The sequence below is a fragment of the Rattus norvegicus genome, chromosome 2 (assembly GCF_036323735.1).
Source record: "Rattus norvegicus strain BN/NHsdMcwi chromosome 2, GRCr8, whole genome shotgun sequence".
Classification (NCBI taxonomy): Eukaryota; Metazoa; Chordata; class Mammalia; order Rodentia; family Muridae; genus Rattus; species Rattus norvegicus.
Genome location: NC_086020.1, coordinates 184929098 through 184949301, shown reverse-complemented (window position 1 = coordinate 184949301; position 20204 = coordinate 184929098). Strand labels below are relative to the sequence as shown.

The 20204-nt window shown below is 46.0% G+C and overlaps 1 protein-coding gene across 2 annotated transcripts; it reads left to right on the top strand.

Moving 5' to 3' along the window:
- The first annotated feature begins 4 nt into the window (after positions 1-4).
- RGD1560263 (similar to nuclear receptor binding factor 2) lies at positions 5-8579 on the top strand. Of its 2 annotated transcripts, XM_063282735.1 has the most exons (2): positions 4465-4697; positions 4783-8579. In XM_063282735.1, the coding sequence occupies exons 1-2, from the start codon at positions 4616-4618 to the stop codon at positions 5529-5531; spliced, it is 831 nt and encodes a 276-aa protein (XP_063138805.1). In that variant the 5' UTR covers positions 4465-4615; the 3' UTR covers positions 5532-8579. The 2 variants fall into 2 exon arrangements, with proteins under 2 accessions (XP_063138804.1, XP_063138805.1); XM_063282734.1 differs by having other exon boundaries at positions 5-8579.
- The last annotated feature ends 11625 nt before the right edge of the window (positions 8580-20204 follow it).

The following is a 20204-nucleotide window of genomic DNA, read 5'->3' as shown; positions in this document are numbered from 1 at the left end:
ATTCAGAAAAGTTACAAGCCATCAGGCCTCATGGTTTAACCCGAGCTTTGACCCTGTCTAAGGTAGTGACCTCGTGGGATCCCTGAGTTTGGCCACCTTGCGTCCTGATTTGCACGGAGGGGCTGCAGTCAGAGTAGAGTCACATGGGCAGTTCACATCCTTTGCCGAAGTGAAAAGCTCTGGAAATGCTGACTGCAACTCTCTTCCAGGGTTTAGTAGTTTCTGGCAATCTCTGTTCGTACACTAGTTTTTTTCTTTCCCTCCCTTTCTGCCAGGAAGCTAGTTGGCTACAGGGCCAAACAAGACATAGCTGAAATTACACAAACTCTTCTGGGCCAAGGAAATGGGAAACAACACAGTCCTGTTGCCTGGTCCCTCTGGTTTCCCTTTCTCTTTCCATTGAGAATGTAACTTTTCTCCCCCTGCTTCAGCTGTATTCACAGTACAGGCATCAAAATGTGCTGGAAACCTCCCAGCCCAGATCTGGATGTGTCTCCTGACTCCTGGGATTCTCTCTCACTGGCAGTCTTGCTTGGCACAGGTATATCCAGACTGCTTGTCTCAGAATATTAACAGGGTGGAAGCAGGGTGGGGTTGGCAAGGGTGCCAAGAAGACTGGCCCAGCTAGAGGATGCAGGAGTGAGTGTTGCCCTGCAGGAAAGGGAGGCTCTCCAGCAGGGCCTGCTGGGCTACATGGGAGGAGCAGAGATGTGGGGTGGAGATAGGAAGTGGGCAGGAGACTTTCTGGAGATCAGAAGCAAGGCTCTAAAAGATTCTTTGGATCCAAAAAAAAAAAAAAGACAAAACAGGAGGGGAGCTCTGGTATCTGCTTCCTAAGCCACTGCACACTGTGGAAAGGAGCAAGGCCAAGGAGGAGGCAGGAGAGTGCGTGGGAAGCCACAGCATCTCGACAGCCTTTCTAGTCAGAGATATTGGATGGGATCGAGGAGATGGTAACTCCTGGCTTCTGCCTTTTTTTATTGCCTGTGTTTTGTGGTGTTTTCAGCCAACTCCTGTGTGCTACTGGAGAGAGGTTGAGTTCTGCCTCTCTGGGACATTTGCCACGAGGGCATTAAGAGCTGCCCAGACATGCAGCCATCATTGTCAGCCTCCTATAAACCTGGGCTGCATGCCTGGTGTTGGAAGAGAAGCTCACAGGAGTGCTTGTTCCTGGCCTGCCCAACAACTGCCCATACTCCGTGTCTTCATTTTTCCTTGCGCTAAGCAGAGAAGAGCCTGGTAGCTCCTGTTTCAGCTAAGACGAGCAGGTCGTTAGCCTCCGCTGCTTTGGTGATGAGGGAGGAGGACTGAAAATGGAAGGGCAGCCTGGTCAGCTTAGTAAGAGCCTGTCTCAAAATAAAAGTTTGCCAAAATAAATAAAAGAACTTAGAGCATAGTGGGGCACACGTCTAACCCCAGTCCTCGGGAGGCAGAGGCAGGTTGATTCTGTGGAGCTGAGGTCTACGTGGTCTACAGAGTGAGGTCCAGGCCAGGTGCCTCCTGTCCATTTTTTTTTTTTTTTCGGAGCGGGGGACCAAACCTAGGGCCTTGCGCTTGCCACTGAGCGAAATCCCCAACCTCTCCTGTCCATTTTCTTTGTGTCTCTGGATCTCTGTCTGAGTCTTTCTTGGGAGTCCCATCATATAGCTCAGGCCAGCCTCAAAGTCACCATCCCCCTGCTCTGCTGGCCAAGTGCTGGGACCACAGGTATACCCCACCATGCCTAGCCTCGTCCCCATTTTAAATCACTGTTCACCGTGAACTGTTCCATGAAACATTTCCCCTTTGGGAGGATGTTCTGCTTGACACCATACCTTAATGGAGGAAGATAATGCCCACTGGGATAGAAAAGCAATGCTCCCTCTCTAGCCAGCTCCTGGTTCTGGGTGGCTGTTTTTGTGGGGCCTGTGTAATCCCCCGAGTTCTCTCATTCCTCAGAGCCAAGCTGCTGAGCTAAGGCATAAGTCTGTTCAGGCTATGACTCAACAACAGATGTTAGCCTAGGGCCCTTGGCCTCTTTTCCAGGCTTTGATTTAGAGCTCTGGCTTTGCAAAGAGCAATTGTTTCCTCTAGTCTGTCCCAATTATAAGACCGTGGCCTTGAAACTCATAAGTTGGAGACCTACATATACCCCCTTTCCCAAGGAAAATGCTTATCCAGGCTGAGAATGAAAGAGATGGTTCTTAAAGGTAAGTACTTTCTGGCTTGCTGAGACCGATTCAGGACTCTTAAATGTGTGTGGCCTTTTTGCTAAAATCTCTTTCCCTGGAGCCCCGTGGGAGAAGGGATTGAGGGTAGATGGCAGGACAATTAATTTCCCGACAGGGTGTTGGTCACCAAGTCTTAAACCACAGGGACCTCAGCATGCTGAAGGGAAGGAAATGTTTAGTCTCTGAGTTGAGTGAGCTTTTGCACAGTCAGCCTTTTCCTCCCTGTTACTGGGGTTCCCGGCCCGGCCTCACCCTTCTCTCTGTCCTGTAACTTTCAGTGTGGTTTTGTGTTTTAACGGACATGCTGTGTAAAATATATACTACTTGGTGGGAAGTTTTGCAAAACATTAGTCAATAAAAAAAATGAACTTTTCAGGGCTGGAGAGACGGCTGAGCGTTAAAGAGCACTCTCTGCTTTCGCAGAGGTCCTGAGTTCAATTCCCAGCAACCACATGGTGGCTCACAACCATCTGTAATGAGATCTGGTGCCCTGTTCTGCACCTGGTATCGGTACATGCAGATAGAGCATATATATATAAATCTTTTTTAGAAATGGACTCCTCTCCTTGGGTGTTTAATCTCAGGGACAGGATCCTTGTAACCTGCTTCATTCCACTCCCTATACAATCTCTCCCTCCCTCCAGTCCTTTCTGTTTTGCTTTTGAGTGAGACAGTCTCTCACTCTGTAACCCGGGCTAACCCTGAGCTCTTGATTCTCCTGGCTCAGGTTCCTATGTGCTGAGACAACGGTGCGAGCTGTTGCAGTTTCTCTGCTTTGTCTTAGAACTATAACTCTTCAGACCAGACAGCATCTTTGACTCCTCTTTCCTTTTTTTTTTTTTAAACCTAATTATATCTGGTTTGTTGACTTGTCAGTTTCCTCTCTTGAAATAGCTCATGTGTGGCCTGTATCATGGTCACAGCCCGCTCTCAGCCTGTCTCCTTAAGCTTGAAATCACACTGAAGCTCTATCTTGCTGCCCTGCACCTCTAGTAGCCACCACAGATTTCTTTGAATCTTGTCTAAAAATACTAAGTTCTTGCCTAAGACAGGTGACAGCTTCCTGTAATTCCAGCCCAAGGGGATCCAGTGCCTCTGGTCTCTGTGTACACAAAGCCATATGCATAATTAAAAATAATAAAAATAAGTCTTTTAAGAGAAGAAAAGTACACAGATTGTTATTGTTAGGAAATAGGAAAAAGAAGCAAAGGAAGAAATGAAAAAAATGAATAAAAAACCACCCCTAGGGGCTGGAGAGATGGCTCAATGGTTAAGAGCACTGCGAGTTCTGAGTTCAATTCCCAGCAACCACATGGTGGCTCACAACCATCTGAAATGCGATCTGGTGCCTTCTTCTGCTGGTGTGTCTGAAGATAGCTACATCGTGTGTGTGTGTGTGTGTGTGTGTGTGTGTGTGTGTGTAGGAATATAATAAATATTTTTTATTTTTATTTTTTTTTTAAAAATTTTTTTTGAGACATAGTCTTACTATCTAGCCAGACCAACCTCTCAAACTCACAAGTCTTTCTGCAGCAGTGTTCTAAAGATTTATTTATTTATTATATATAAGTACACTGTAGCTGTCTTCAGATACACCAGAAGAGGGCATCGGATCTCTTTACAGATGGTTGTGAGCCACCACGTGGTTGCTGGGAATTGAACTCATGACCTCTGGAAGAGCAGTCGGGTGCTCTTAACCACTGAGCCATCTCTCCAGCCCATAAATATTTTTTAAAACTCACCCTGTTATTTGTACAGTGTTCAGCCAAGCTCTCCCACAGGACAGGGCTGTCTTCTTCCAGAATTCTGCTGGGTTGCTGGGGACTGTGAACGGGTGGATGACAATGAACACACTGAGACAGTGGAAGGGATGTGATACTAGAACTGGGCCTGGAAGCCATGAGGCTGGGAGAAACGACAGGAAGAAAGTGTGCAGCGGAAATCCGTGAGCATATTTGGAGGACAGGAAGAGCAGCTGCAGGCATTTTGGGGAAATGGTGGAAGAGACCAGTAAGGCAGGCCCTCTCTGGGACTCCTAATCTTTGTTTTTGAGACAGGGCCTCACTACATAGACCAGGCTGGCCTTAAACTCAGAGATCCACTTGTTTTTGTCTCCAAAATGCTGGGACTAAAGGCATGGGCCACCACTGTGGCTTACATAATACTCTATCAGCTAAAAGTATGTTCTGCTTGTTGTTGTTGTTGTTGTTGTTGTTGTTGTTGTTGTTGTTGTGACAGTCTTGCTACATAGCTCTTGCTGTCCTGGAACACACTCTGTAGACCAGGCTGACCTCCAACTCAGAGAGATCTATCTGCCTGCCTCTGCCTCTCCAGTGCTGGGGTTAAAGGCACGCACCAGGAGCCTTCTGCCAGCCGCCGCGTCTCCCTGCCCTCGCTGCCCCTCCATGTGCCCAGGCGCCGCCGCTCCGCCTCGGGCCGCTGCTCACCCTGGGGTCTATGGAAGTGATGGAAGGACCCCTCAACCTTGCTCACCAACAGAGCCGACGGGCAGACCGTTTGTTAGCTGCTGGGAAATACGAAGAAGCGATTTCTTGTCACAAAAAGGCGACAGCCTATCTCTCTGAAGCCATGAAGCTGACACAGTCTGAGCAGGCTCACTTATCACTGGAACTGCAAAGGGATAGCCACATGAAGCAGCTTCTCCTCATCCAGGAGAGGTGGAAGAGAGCGAAGCGAGAGGAGCGGTTGAAAGCGCAGCAGAGGACAGACCGGGATGGAGTCCCCCACCTGCAGGCATCTCACAGACCCTCTGAGGACTCGGAAGGCCAGAGCCCTCTTCTTTCTCAGACATACATCCCTTCCACAGAGAAGCACCTCCCTGAGGTGCAGGGGGTCTTTGACAGGGATCCAGACACGTTGCTATTTTTACTTCAGCAAAAGAATGAGCCGTCAGAGCCCTGTATTGGAAGCAAGGCCCCAAAAGATGATAAGACGATTATAGAGGAGCAGGCAACCAAGATTGCAGAGTTGAAGAGGCACGTGGAGTTCCTTGTGGCGGAGAACGAAAGACTAAGGAAAGAAAATAAACAGCTAAAGGCTGAAAAGGCCAGGCTCCTGAAGGGCCCAGCCGAGAAGGAGCTGGACGTCGATGCGGACTTTGTGGAGAAGTCGGAGCTGTGGGGCTTGCCGCCACACTCGGACACCGCCACTGCCTCTTCTACCTGGCAGAAGTTTGCAGCTAACACGGGGAAAGCCAAGGACATTCCAATACCCAACCTCCCGCCTCTGGATTTCCCGTCTCCAGAACTCCCTCTGATGGAGCTCTCGGAGGACATTCTGAAAGGATTCATGAATGACTGAATGGAAGGCTGGCCACACAGCTGATCCAGCAGAAAATACAAAGGGAAAGCCAGGCCCCGGGGGAGGCCAGCCATGCTGGAGATGCTCCTTCCTCTGGAGTGTTGTGGGAGAGGTGGCGGTGCCAGGACCTGGGAAAGTCACTGTGAAACATCACTTATCTTCTTCATGACTAAAGCTCATGATTCCGACTTGGCAGACACTGAACTCTTGGAGGTCGCTTTCTTATGATACAAACCAAATGGCTACCTGGAATAATTTTTCAAACACTTATTTTTCTTATCTTCAGGGTTAAATGTATAAAAGTATGTCATGTGTAATTAATCTATAATGCCATAAATGATAATGCAAAAGCTAACTATGGTGGCCTGAGAGGCTCACTTGTATTTGGAACATGCTTTCTATCATGCATTGACTGTATGCATTTCATGCACATTTTGTTTGTTTGAGATATGGTGTGTAAGATACACGCTTCCAGACAGAACTGTACGTGCCACAGTTTGCACTACTCGTAACATAATGATAACCTCAAGACTATCAGGAGAAATATTTAAATTTCCAGTTTATGAAGAAAGGAACCAAATTATTAGTTACGCTTTAAAAAAAATTACCAGTTTACATAATTAATCAGGGTGCATTTTCAGTTCTAACTTTGTGTTATCTGATGCATCATTTGAAAATACTGAGGAACTCTTCCTTCGTTCTGAATGATGCATGTGTGAAAGTAATGCTAGTTAGCAGTATTTGATTGTAAGAAATCAATAAAATAATTGTGTTTAAAAAAAAAAAAAGGCACACACCACCATGCCTGATTACAAATAAGAATTGAATGAACTGATAGGTCAAAGGGAGGGGCTGTTCGGTTGAAAGAGACAATGCCTGCAAATGTGCCAGTGGGACTATGGAGAGGGCATGGGGACCACAGTCTGACTGAAAGAGAAAAGCAAAGCAAAGCACCGGGAAAACGAGGAAACCGAAGACAGGGCCCTGAGGGGCCAGTACACGCCAACTTTGTCAGCATGGCAACATTCAAGTGTTTACTTCAGCCTCTTTAGAAACTTTTTCCCTTGTCAGAACTGTAGTAAAGATTCTGTGTCCTCCTCTACCGTCCCCCCATGCAGTACACTCCTCACAACGGGCGTTCGTCTGGCACGCACGCTGTTGCCGTACAGCGCATCCTCCTCTACCTTACTGTTGAACACGGTACTTCCCATTGTGTGCTACTGTGATTGGCACATAACAAACTTGTGCTGAGAGACGTACAAAGAAACGGAGTCTTTGGTGAGCCCCTCAGCTGTTGTCACAGAGTTTGTGACCCCTGGGGGAAAGACCATAGATTTGATTCTATTGTAATTAAGAGATTTGTTGATAAGCCTCTAGCAGGACGAACAGTGTTTGAGCCGAATTTGAGACTGCCGTCTAGGAGGGGTATAGGGAACGACCTTTAAAAGGGAATCTGTTCTCTCAACTCAAAACAATGTTTGGGTATCTGTGTAAGCAAGTTACAGGTACAAAGGCAGCTAGTCCTGTAACAAGTAGATAGTCCTGGCTGTCCATCTTTGGTGGGGGTCACTGAGTCAGCGTTACAGGGTACTTATCCTCCAGAGACTGGAGTCAGAGACCAACAGGTACTGAAGATGGGTACCTGGCATAAAATGGAAATTCTTCAGTCCTAATGTTGCCTGATGAAGGTCACTGAGCCTCAAGCATCTCTGTCTGAGCCAGTGAGGCACCCTTCATCTACCAGGCCAATTGTAGTGGCATCGTCTCTGAATTGTCTCCTACCTGCCCCACCTAACACAAGACCCCCAGGGGCAAGACCACACTTGCCTTCAGCTACAGCTTCTTCCAAAAATCCTCAAAAGCATGGCGCTCCATAAAGTGGGAGGAGCTTAATAAATATGTGCAGGAAAAAAAGGCTGTGACCTCTGATCATTGACTCAGTAGGACCTTAGTGTTTCTATCAGCTTGTTTGTGTTTACTGATTGAATATCTCTGTCTTTTTAACTTCATTACTTAAAAATAATTTTAAAATTCAGTTTATAGTTTGGGGCTAGCATGTTTTCCTTTGTGATCTTTTTTTTTTTCCCCCTGGAGCTGGGGACCGAACCCAGGGCCTTGCGCTTGCTAGGCAAGCGCTCTACCACTGAGCTAAATTCCCCAACCCCTTCCTTTGTGATCTTGATAAAAATTTTAAACCATTTTATGTGTTTGCATGTTTTGCCTGCATACATGTCTGTGCACCATGTATGTGCCTAGTACCCACAGAGACAAGAAAGGTGTTACAGGACTGGAGTTACAGACATTGTGAGCTGCCATGTAGGTGCTGGGAATTGGACTCTGGTCCTCTGGAAGAGGAGCCAGTGCTCTTAACTGCTGAGCCCTCTCCTCAGCTCTCTTTGTGACCTTTTATATAAACATTCTAATGTTACCTTCAAGTTTTGATATGTAACTGTACTTCCTTTTAGCTTTTCTATAGTTAATTATAACGATTAATTAACTTACCTAGAGTTTGTTTAGGAGTACAGTTAAGCTAGGTCCTGTGTGTACATAATACACACAGACATCTAAACAGTAATTCTGTGTACTGTGTACATAAGAATTGTATACAATCATGGGACTTCATACAATATTTCAACATATACATACAATGGATATTTTTCCCCAAAATTTTAACCAACTGTTCAAATGCTGTTTTTCCCATTAAGCTGCAGTGTTTATTTAAAATTGGGTCTATTTATGTCTAGCTAGTGTGTTAAATTGATGTGCAAGCTGCATGATGTCTACTTGTCCAGCTTATCTCTCCACCAGTAAAGCTCTGTCCGAGGGTTTTGTGTGCCTTCCTTTGCACTTTGTGTGGTGGTCAAACCACTTGAGGCAAAGGCTCTACAAAATGAGGTGTGTCCCAGTGTCTTTAAGGTTTTCTGTTTTTTTTTCTTTCCAGGTGAAATTTTAAATAATTATATCCAACTCTAAAAGGATTATATTGAATTAAAGTATAATTTATCGTAATTACCAAAACAAGTAAATAATAAATATTCAATAGCTCTACAATTTTAATTTTCCCATCCAGAGAAATTCTTTTTGGTTTTATTTTTAGTTGTGTGTGTGTGTATGTGTATATGGTCTGAGGAAGCAATTTAAATTATCACTGTATGTCAGATTACAGGTATAAATTAAAAGTCACATGATGAACCAAAAATTTATACACAGTATAAAAATATAATTTCCTAAAGTTGAACTTATAAGTATGCTGGGTCAAAAGCTCTTCAACAATGAGAAACTGAGGCAGACATCAGTGCAAATGAAGACATTTCAGAGTTCTCTTGTCTCACTGAAAGCCAAAACCCACCCATCTTCACTCATATTCACCCCTCCCCATCAATCCCTAGGCATTTAAAAAGAATTTTTTATTGTTATTGAGACAGAATCTCAACGTGTAGCCCTGACTAATCTGGAACTCTCTATGTAGACCAGGCTAGCCTCAAACTTACACAGACCCACCTCTGTCTACTGAATGCTTGAATTTAGGTGTGTGGTACCATGCCAGGTTCTGATCAATCTTTCTTCCTTCCTTCCTTCTCCCTTCCTTCCTTCCTTCCTTCTTTGTTGTTTGTTCTTAGGCAGGGTCTCTCTATGTAATCCTAGTTCTCCTGGAAGTCACTATGTAGATCAGTCTGGCCTCTAATTCACAGAGCTCTACTTGCCTCTGCCTCCCCAGTGCTAGGATTAAAGGTATGCTCCACCTTGCCTGGCCTGGATTTTCTTCTTTAGGATCCTCCCAGAATCCTCAAACCTCTGCTGTGTCTTTCTGGAACTCAGTTCATGTAAAATGTCTTTATCATCCTGTTGTAGAATACAGTAACACACTATTTTGCATTATAATCCAGACTTTTCATGTTTCTTTGTCTAACTAGACTGCAGACAACAAATGACCAAGGATATTTATTCTGCACAGTGCCAAGCCACACAATGATTTAGAATAAACCAGTATTTTTCTGTGCCAAGGCATCATTTGTTGTTTTTCAAAAGATTTATTTACTTTTTGTTATGTATGAAGTTTTTGTCTGCATGTCCGTATGTGTATCACATCCATACCTGGTGACTGTAGAGGTCAGAAGAGGGCATCAGATTCCCCTAAAACTGGAGTTACAGATGGCTGTTGTCTTCATTAGGGTTTCTTGCTGTGAAGAGACACCATGACCTAGGCAACTCACATAAAGGTAAACATTTAATTGGGGCTGGCTTATAGTTTCAGAAGTACTGAAGGAGCTGAGAGTTCTGTCTTGGTCCAAAGGCAACCAGGAGGAAGCTCTCTTCTACACTGGGTGAAGCTTAAGTACTAGGAGGCCTCAAAGCCCACCCACACAGTGACACACTTCCTTTAACCTCCTATGGGCCACTCCCCATGGGACAAGCATTTAAACACAAACCTAATCAATCCAACACAGTTGTCAACCACCCTGTGTGTGCTAGGGACCAAACCTGGGTCACCTGCAAGAGCATGAGTGTTCCTAACAGCTGAGCCATCCCTCGGTAGCTGCACCATTTCTTCTGTCTTCCTTGCCCTTCCTCCAACTCCTCTCCTCTTTTGGTGCGCCCAGCAAGGCCTCAAGTCCCTCAGCCTTCCAAGTACTAGTACTGTTGGTATGCACCACCACACTTTTCTTTTTTAAAGACAGGATCTCATATAGAGGCTGCCCAGTGTTTGAACTGGTTATGTAGATTATAGCTTTGCCCATAACACCTTCCTGCTTTCATCTCTTAACTTTGAGAGTCATGTGCTGCCAGGACCAGCTTCAGTTTCCTTTTTAAAGAATTCTTTTCAGCTGGACGTTGTAACACAGCTCTGAAATCCCAGCACTTAGGAGGCTGAGGCAGGAGAACAGCCTGAGTTACAAAAAATACCTTGTCTTAAAAAGGGCTCTTCTGGGACTGCAGCAATGACTGCACTGACTGCTCTTCCAGAGGTCCTGAGTTCAAACCCAGCAACCCCACGGTATTGCACTACAGAACCTGACACCCTCACACAGACAGACATGCAGGCAAAGTGCCAATGAACTTTAAAATAATTTTAAAAAGTTTTTTTGTTTAGCTGAAGGCAGACTGAGTGGTTTAAGGCATGACTGACTGTTCTTTAAGAAGACCTGGGTTTGATTTGCAGCACCCACATGATGACTTAAAACTATATTCGGTTCCAGTCCCTGGTGATCTGATGCCCTCTTTTGACCTTTAAGGGAACCAGGCTTGCAAAAGAAGCACATGTAGGCAAAATACCCACACACTTACAATTTTTAAAATTACAAAGAATTTTGTCTCCTGTAGCTGGTGTTTGCTACTTTGTGGGTTATTTTTTCCATCCTTTATCTCCCCCTCCCCACCCCAGTTTTATTCCCTAACACTAGATAGGAGAGAAACAAGGAGAGAAAAGACAGAAGAGTTAAGAAAATTCCTGAATTTAGGAATTGTTTCTTCTTTGACCATGGCTACTAACAAACTGCAACCAACCTCCCTACATAACCCATAACCAACACCCATCACCACCACCACCACAGCCACCACCACCACCACCCACCACCACCCACCACCACCCACCACCACCACCACCCACCACCACCCACCACCACCCACCACCACCCACCACCACCACCACCACCACCACCCACCACCACCACCACCACCCACCACCACCACCACCACCCACCACCACCACCACCACCCACCACCACCCACCACCACCACCCACCACCACCACCCACCACCACCCATCACCACCACCCACCACCACCACCCACCACCCACCACCACCACCCACCACCCACCACCACCACCCACCACCACCACCCACCACCACCACCACCCACCACCACCACCACCACCACCACCCACCACCACCACCACCACCACCCACCCACAGCCACCACCACCACCACCCACCACCACCACCCACCACCACCACCACCCACCACCACCCACCACCACCACCCACCACCACCACCACCACCACCACCACCCACCACCACCACCACCACCCACCCACAGCCACCACCACCACCACCCACCACCACCACCCACCACCACCACCACCCACCACCACCCACCACCACCCATCACCACCACCCACCACCACCACCACCCACCACCACCCACCACCACCCACCACCCACCACCACCACCCACCACCACCACCACCACCCACCACCACCCACCACCACCCACCACCACCACCCACCACCCACCACCACCACCACCACCACCCACCACCACCACCACCCACCACCACCACCACCACCCACCACCACCCACCACCCACCACCACCACCCACCACCACCACCCACCACCACCACCCATCACCACCACCACCCACCACCCACCACCACCACCCACCACCCACCACCACCACCCACCACCACCACTCACCACCACCACCACCCACCACCATCACCACCCATCACCACCACCACCACCACTCACCACCACCACCACCACCCACCACCACCACCCACCACCACCACTCACCACCACCACCACCCACCACCATCACCACCCATCACCACCACCACCACCACTCACCACCACCACCACCACCCACCACCACCACCCACCCACCACCACCACCACCCACCACCACCACCCACCACCACCACCACCCACCACCATCACCACCCATCACCACCACCACCACCCATCACCACCACCACCACCCATCACCACCACCACCACCCACCACCACCACCACCACCCACCACCACCACCACCCACCACCACCACCCACCACCACCACCACCACTCACCACCACCACCACCACTCACCACCACCACCACCACCCACCACCACCACCCACCACCACCCACCACCACCCACAACCACCACCACCACCACCACCACCACTCACCACCACCCACCACCACCACCACCACCACCACCACCCACTCTAGGATTTAATATACTCTCTGAAAAGTTCCCAGAATTCCAGACATCACACAATTCAAGAAACTGTCTGCTGTCGTAGACCACCCACGGGAGTGTGTCAGCAGAGGGACCAAGGCTTGGATTCCAGGTAGAGAACGGATTCGGCGTGACAGACAGACACAAACTCGAGGTGTGTGCTGTTGCAAAAAGCTTTACTTCTTGGCATAGATTTAAGCAGTTAGAACAGGTACATCATAATTGGCAGTCATCCAGGTCTTATTCATCACTCCAACAAATGTCCCTTGCAAGGAGGAAAGCAGAACGTACAGTCTAGGAAACAATTCTCAGCCACAAACAATAGTTTAGAAAACTGCAGTTATACTGCCAGACCCGTGGGCACCAGGTATGTATTCATCATTTATCTTTGTTTTAATAAAGTTTAAACTCTATATTTATGGCCCCTCAGAATAGTAAGGAAACTTTTGTAACCATAGTTAACTCTTGATAAGTTTGTTCAACTTGTTGGAACTTGTCTATGATCTTTCTAAAAGAATCATTACTGTTTTGAATCATGCTAAACAAAACTTTTCCAAAAGGGGGGTAAGGCTTTTCTGGAACAGTCATGTTGTTAGTAACTGCAATTAACTTCTCTCCTATTTACTGGGAACTAATGGATACAGCAGTTGAATTCATCCCAGCCATTGAGTTTATAAGGATCATGATGGTGTGAGCCATTTCTGTCTCTGAACTTTCAGTTCCTGAGACATCTAAAGTACATGACCATCTTCCCACACTGCTATATTCTTAAAATCAGATATTGCTGACAGGCTTAAAGTTGCTAAGATCACCAAGGCTAGAACACAGAAGGCACCTCCACCGCAAGCATGGACCCCAGTCATCATCTTTTTGTAGGGAGACTGCCAGGACCTCCAGGAGGCCAAGCCATTCCAGGCACAGGCCTCTGTTCTGGACAGAAACAAAGCACAAGAGCTTCATGTCACGCAGACTCCACTGGAGTGGGTGTGGCAGTCTGCAGCTGGCAAAACCACACTTCTGCTAGAGCACGAGGCAAATCATAGTCAGCTGCTGCAGACAGTGACACAGCCTCACGCCTACACCTTAGAAAGAAAGCACATTCTTAGAATATTTCTGTGGCTTTTAAAGAAACCAAGTCATCACTTCACCTGCTATCTTAGTTGATCCCAGGAAATAGGGAGCAGGTAGACTCTGTGTGTGGGGAGCGGGTGTGGCGGCAGTCCCAAGATGGCGCCCGGGACTGCAGCTAAGTCTCATGACTAGCACCTGACTTCCTCACACACCTGAAACTAGCCATATCCATTGTGAGAGCTGTGCAGGCACACCATGACGCAAGATCAGGCTATGTGACATGAACCTATGAACTGAGATTACGCAGTCTGGACTGAGGAGGCGGAGTTGAGGGAGGATATAAGGGAGTATGCTCGGGGGCTGGAGAGAGAGAGAAGAAAAGAAAGATTCCTGTTTGCATGTTGTAAGGGTTCTGAATAAACCACTTTGAGAAGAACGCTGTGTCGGCGCTCTTTTCTGCGGGTCGGAGACAGAAGCGACATCTGTGTACTCCTTATGGAAGAGTCAGAAGGCAGCATCAGTAATAAAGAACCTCATCTGATACTCCCTTGTCCTTGTGTTTGGTCATTCAGCAGTCATGAGCCCATAGCATAGAGCTGAGAGCTGTCATTGGATTTGTTGCTTATTGTATCTTTTTTACAATCTGTGCTAGTTGGAAAAGTTATTCAAAATGCTCTAACCTTCACAAGATGATAATGTGTACTTAGTAAGAACATTTAGTGAGTGTCTATAGTAAGCTAGGCATCATCATTTCCCATTTGACAGATGAGGAAGTCTTGCGTCAAAAGTAGACAGTATCGTTGTAGGTTGTCCTGGTGCTGTTTGTATTCTGCTGTTAATTCTGCCTCCTCAAGAGGGGCTGCCCCGACGAGGAGTGGATCACATACCCAGGTGATTCCATGTGACCCTTCTCCCCATTTTAACTGGTCAAATAAAGGCTAGAGCCTGTGATTGGGCAGAGGAAGGGAAAGTAGGGCTGGAGGTTTTAGAGGATGAGGGAAAAGAGGGAAGGAGGGAGGAAAAATATGGGGGAAGAGGAGGTGTAAGGAAGGTGGAGCAGAACCATCTGGCCTGGAGAAGCCACAACTATCAAGGGGTCTCATGGCTGGGGAACAGTGTAGAGGTAGATCTGCCCCACCTAGGCATGCAGCTTATAAATACTGTAACTGAGTAGGGTGTGTTTTTGCACGGGCTTATTGGGGTTGGAGATTTACTGCAACAACTTATTACCTAACGTGGGGCTTGAGCTCACGATCCTGAGATTAGGATTCTCATGCTCTAAGGAGAATAGACTCTGGAAGAGGTGCTAGAAAAAACTGCAGACATTCACAGATGAGACTGAGCACAGATAAGAGAGACACTTAAGACTGGGCAACACAGCCTAGAGGAAACACTACACCTAAGGGTTCAGGATTCCTTAGGTCAAGATAAGCAACAGAAAGAGGAGAATAAAGGTTGCAGACAGGAACTGGAAAAGATGCTCAAAAAAAATACACAGAATTTCATACATCAGACTACTAAACAGCAAAGAGAGAGAGATAAAATTTGGAAACAGAGTCTAGAGGATAATTTACTAAACCTAGTAAATCAAAAATAAGGTAGATGTTACAATATCAGAGTTGTCAGAGTCGGAGGAGGAGGAATTAGAGGAAGAGACAGCCAGATATGAGGAAGAAAGATATGGGCCTAGGTGGAGAGCCACTGTGAAGAAACCGAAAGTTATGGATCCTTTGTGGGCAAGGCTGGTAATTTTGTTTCTTTTTTTCTTTGTGTGGAATAGAGAAGCCACAGACTGCAAGCTTAGGCCCGGACCAAAACCTCTTTGGCGAATGGTCCCTGCCTGCTTAGAGGATAAACGATGTGAGGAACTCGGACCAACCTAAGACAAGGGGCCCGGTGGCGATAGGGTAACCCAGCGACGGGTAATGCCGAGTCATCGTCCGGAACGACCTAAGACAGGAGCAATGACAAGATTGACGTGACACCCAGATCTAGACCAGTCATTTTTTTAAACAAAAAAGGGGGAGATGTAGTGAGCGGCTCGGTAAAGTAAAGATGGCGCCGACAGCCAGCCCCGTCTGAATGTAAACAACTTACTGCGCATGCGCAGGCTTGTCCCCTCGTCAGGGCAGCTGTATGATCCAGCGCCCTTCTGTGGTGAACAACAGTACTGCGCATGCGCAGGGTTTTGCACCTGGCGTCAGTCTGGCTGGGGCGGTACTATGCTAATGGGAGGTTCATGCCGCGCCAATCTCTGGAGGACAAGTAGCTGGGATGACAGTGGGGTGATAGTGGAGTGACTCATGCCCCGCCAATCCCTGAAAGAATATTAGCATACTGTTGTGTATATAAGGCAAGCGCTTTTGCTGTTCGCATCTCCGTGTCAAAAATGAAGGTGTCCTGCAGTAAAGGCTGTTGAGAAGAATCCAACCGTGTTGCGTCTTCCTTGCCGGCCGAGGTGGGCACGACAATTAGAGAAAACCAATCAAAGGTTACTAGAACACAAACTTTAGTCTATCTGGTTAGTGTACAACAAAGACCTCCAGATGATGATCAGGACAGGGTTATCAGGAACTCAAATGGCAACCTGTGGACGTGTTAGAACTGAGGAAATTAAGTAAAGTGTCACTAATTTTGGGATGCAGTCACCATTTGTAAAACAAATCCTGACTTCTTGTGCTATTAAAAATAGAATACTCGGAGAGCTGAACACCCAGGAGTGCAGACATCCTGAGACCGCAGGACAGAGTGCCACTTCTGCACACCTCTGCCCACATCCCAGGTCCAAGGGGAAACTGCACAGTGCCTCTGGGCACAGGGGTATAGGAACAGTCAGTCGCCAGTACCCATAGTTCTGGTCTGCGCCCAGGACTGAACTGACCAGCCGAACAGCTCCCTGCACCCAAATCCCATGGGGGAGAGAGCTGGACCCTCAGAAGTGTGGACACTCCTGAGAAGTCAGAGGAGACTACCCTCTGCCCACAGTCCAGACCCAAGAGGGAATCGTCTAGTGCCAACTGTGCCCCCTGGGTACAAGGACCTAGGAACAATCAGGGGCAGGACCCTTTGATTCCTGCCCATGCCTAGAGCTGAAAGACAGTCTCCAGCAGTGTCTACACACATGAAATCAGAGCACCTGTTCTTAGAAAAGGCTGAAAGAAACCAGGAAAACAGTTCTACAGGAGTGCAGACACAGAGGTCTACAGGAGAGTCAAGTCACTCTCAGAAACAGCAAGACAAGCAAACACCAGAGACAACCCAATGGCTAGAGGCAAGCCCAGGAACCTAAGCAACAGAAACCAAGACTACTTGGCATCATCAGAGCCCAGTTCTCCCACCAAAGAAAATACTGGATATCCAAACACGCCAGAAAAGCAAGATTTAGATTTAAAACCACATTTTATGATAATGATGGAGGACTTTAAGAAGGACATAAAGAACTACTTTAAAGAAATGCAGGAAAACACAAGTAAACAAATAGAAGCCCTTAGAGAGGAAACACAAAAAATCCCTCAAAGAATTACAGGAAAACACAACCAAAGAGGTGAAGGAATTGAATAAAACTGTTCAGATTTAAAAATGGAAATAGAAGCAATAAAGAAAGCACAAAGGGAAACAACCCTGGAGACTGAAAACCTAAGGAAGAGACAAGGAGTCGTACAAGCATCACCAACAGAATACAAGAGATAGAAAAGAGAATCTCGGGGGTAGAAGATACCATAGAAAATATTGACACAACTGTCAAAGAAAATGTAAAACAGAAAAAGCTCCTAGCCCAAAACACCCAGGAAATCCAGGACACAATGAGAAGATCAAACCTAAGGATAATAGGTATAGAAGAGAGTGAAGACTCCCAGCTCAAAGGACCAGTAAATATCTTCAACAAAATCATAGAAGAAAACTTCCCTAACCTAAAGAAAGAAGTGCCCATAAACATACAAGAAGCCTATAGAACTTCAAATAGATTGGACCAGAAGAGAAACTCCTCTGTCACATAATAGTTAAAACACCAAATGCACAAAACAAAGAAAGAATATTAAAAGCAGTAAGGGGAAAAGGTCAAGTGACATATAAAGGCAGAACTGTAAGAATTACACCAGACTTCTCCCCAGAGACTACGAAAGCCAGAAGATCCTGGACAGATGTCATACAGACGCTAAGAGAACACAAATGCCAGCCCAGGTTACTGTATCCAGCAAAACTCTCAATTAACATAGATGGAGAAACCAACATATTCCATGACAAAACCAAATTCACACAATATCTTTGTACAAATCAAGCCCTACAAAGACAATAGATGGAAAAACTCCAACACAAGGAGAGAAACTTCACATACAGAAAGCAAGAATATAATTTCCTTGCAATGAAACCAAAAGAGAGACACATAAACATAATTCCACCTCTAACAATGACATAGCAGGAAGTGACAATCACTATTCCTTAATATCTCTCAACATCAACGAACTTAATTCCCCAATAAAAAGACATACACTAAAAGACTGGATATGTAAAGAGGACCCAGTATTTTGCTGCATGCAGGAAACACACCTCAGAGTAAAAGGCTAGAAAACAACTTTCCAAGCAAATGGCCAGAAGAAACAAGCTGGAGTAGCCATTCTAATATCAAATAAAATTGACTTTCAATCAAAAGTCATTAAAAAGATAAGAAAGGACACTTCATATTCATCAAAGGAAAAATCCACCAAGATGAATTCTCAATCCTAAATATTTATGCTCCAAATGTAAGGGCCCCTACATATATAAAAGCAACCTTACTAAAGTTCAAAGCACACATTGCACCTCACACAATAAAAGTAGGAGATTTTAACAGTCCATTCTCATCAATGGACAGATCATGGAAACAGAAATTAAACAAAGACATAGAGAAACTAACAGAAGTTACGAACCAAATGGATTTAATGGATATTTATAGAATATTCCATCCTAAAACAAAAGGATATACCTTCTTCTCAGCACCTCATGGTACCTTCTCCAAAATTGACCATATAATCGGTCACAAAAGAGGCCTCAACAGATACAGGAAGATAGAAATAATCCCATGTAGAGAGTGGCGCAGTAAAACAAAGATGGTGCCGACATCCAGTCCTGTCTGGTAGTAAACTACTTATTGCGAATGCGCAGGCTTGTCCCCTTGCCAGGGCGGCCGTAGGATAATGAGGTGATCCGGCGCTCTCCTGTGGTGAACAACGGTACTGCGCATGCGCGGGTTTTGCACCTGGCGTCAGTTGGCCAGGACGGTAATATGCTAATGAGGGATTCATGCTCCACCAATCCGTGAAGGACAAGTAGCAGGGGTGATAGTGGGGTGATTCGTGCTCCACCAATCCCTGAAGGACAATTAACATAGCCACAGCCTGTTGTATATATAAGACGAGCGCTTTTGCCGCTCGAGGTCCCCGTATCAGCAATGAGGTGGTCCTACAATAAAGGCTGTTGAGAAGAATCCGACCATGTTGTGTCTTCCTTGCCGGCCGAGGTGGGCGTGACAATCCCATGCATCCCATCAGATCACCATGGACTAAGACTGGTCTTCAATAACAACAATAATGACAGAAAGCCCACAAATACATGGAAGTTGAATAATGCTCTACTCAATGACAACTTGGTCAAGGAAGAAGCAAAGAAAGAAATTAAAGACTTCTTAGAATTTAATGAAAATGAAGGTACAACATACCCAAACTTATGGGACACAATGAAAGCTGTGCTAAGAGGAAAACTCATAGCTCTGAGTGCCTGCAGAAAGAAACAGGAGAGAGCATATGCCACCAGCTTGACAGCACACCTAAAAGCTCTAGAACAAAAAGAGGCAAATACACCCAGGAGGAGTAGAAGGCAGGAAATAATCAAACTCAGAGCTGAAATCAACCAAGTAGAAATGAAAAGGACTATACAAAGAATCAACAAAAACAGGAGCTGGTTCTTTGAGAAAATCAACAAGATAGATAAACCCTTAGCCAGACTAACCAGAGGTCACAGAGAGTGTATCCAAATTAACAAAATCAGAAATGAAAAGGGAGACATAACAGAATCTGAAGACATTTAAAAAAATCATCAGATCTTACTATAAAAGCCTATATTCAACAAAACTGGAGAATCTGCAGGAAATGGACAATTTTCTAGACAGATACCAGGTACCGAAGTTAAATCAGGAACAGATAAACCAGTTAAACAACCCCATAACTCCTAAGGAAATAGAAGCAGTCATTAAAGGTCTCCCAACCAAAAAGAGCCCAGGTCCAGACGGGTTTAGTGCAGAATTCTATCAGACCTTCATAGAAGACCTCATACCAATATTATCCAAACTATTCCACAAAATTGAAACAGATGGAGCCCTACCGAATTCCTTCTATGAAGCCACAATTACTCTTATACCTAAACCACACAAAGACCCAACAAAGAAAGAGAACTTCAGATCAATTTCCTTTATGAATATTGATGAAAAATACTCAATAAAATTCTTGCAAACCGAATCCAAGAACACATAAAAACTATCATCCATCATAATCAAGTAGGCTTCATTCCAGGGATGCAGGGATGGTTTAATATATGGAAATCCATCAATGTAATCCACTATATAAACAAATTCAAAGATAAGAATCACATGATCATTTCATTAGATGCTGAGAAAGCATTT

Coding starts and splice junctions, on each gene's coding strand:
- RGD1560263 (XM_063282734.1), top strand. CDS start 4,668: ATGGAAGTGATGGAAGGACCCCTCAACCTTGCTCACCAACAGAGCCGA.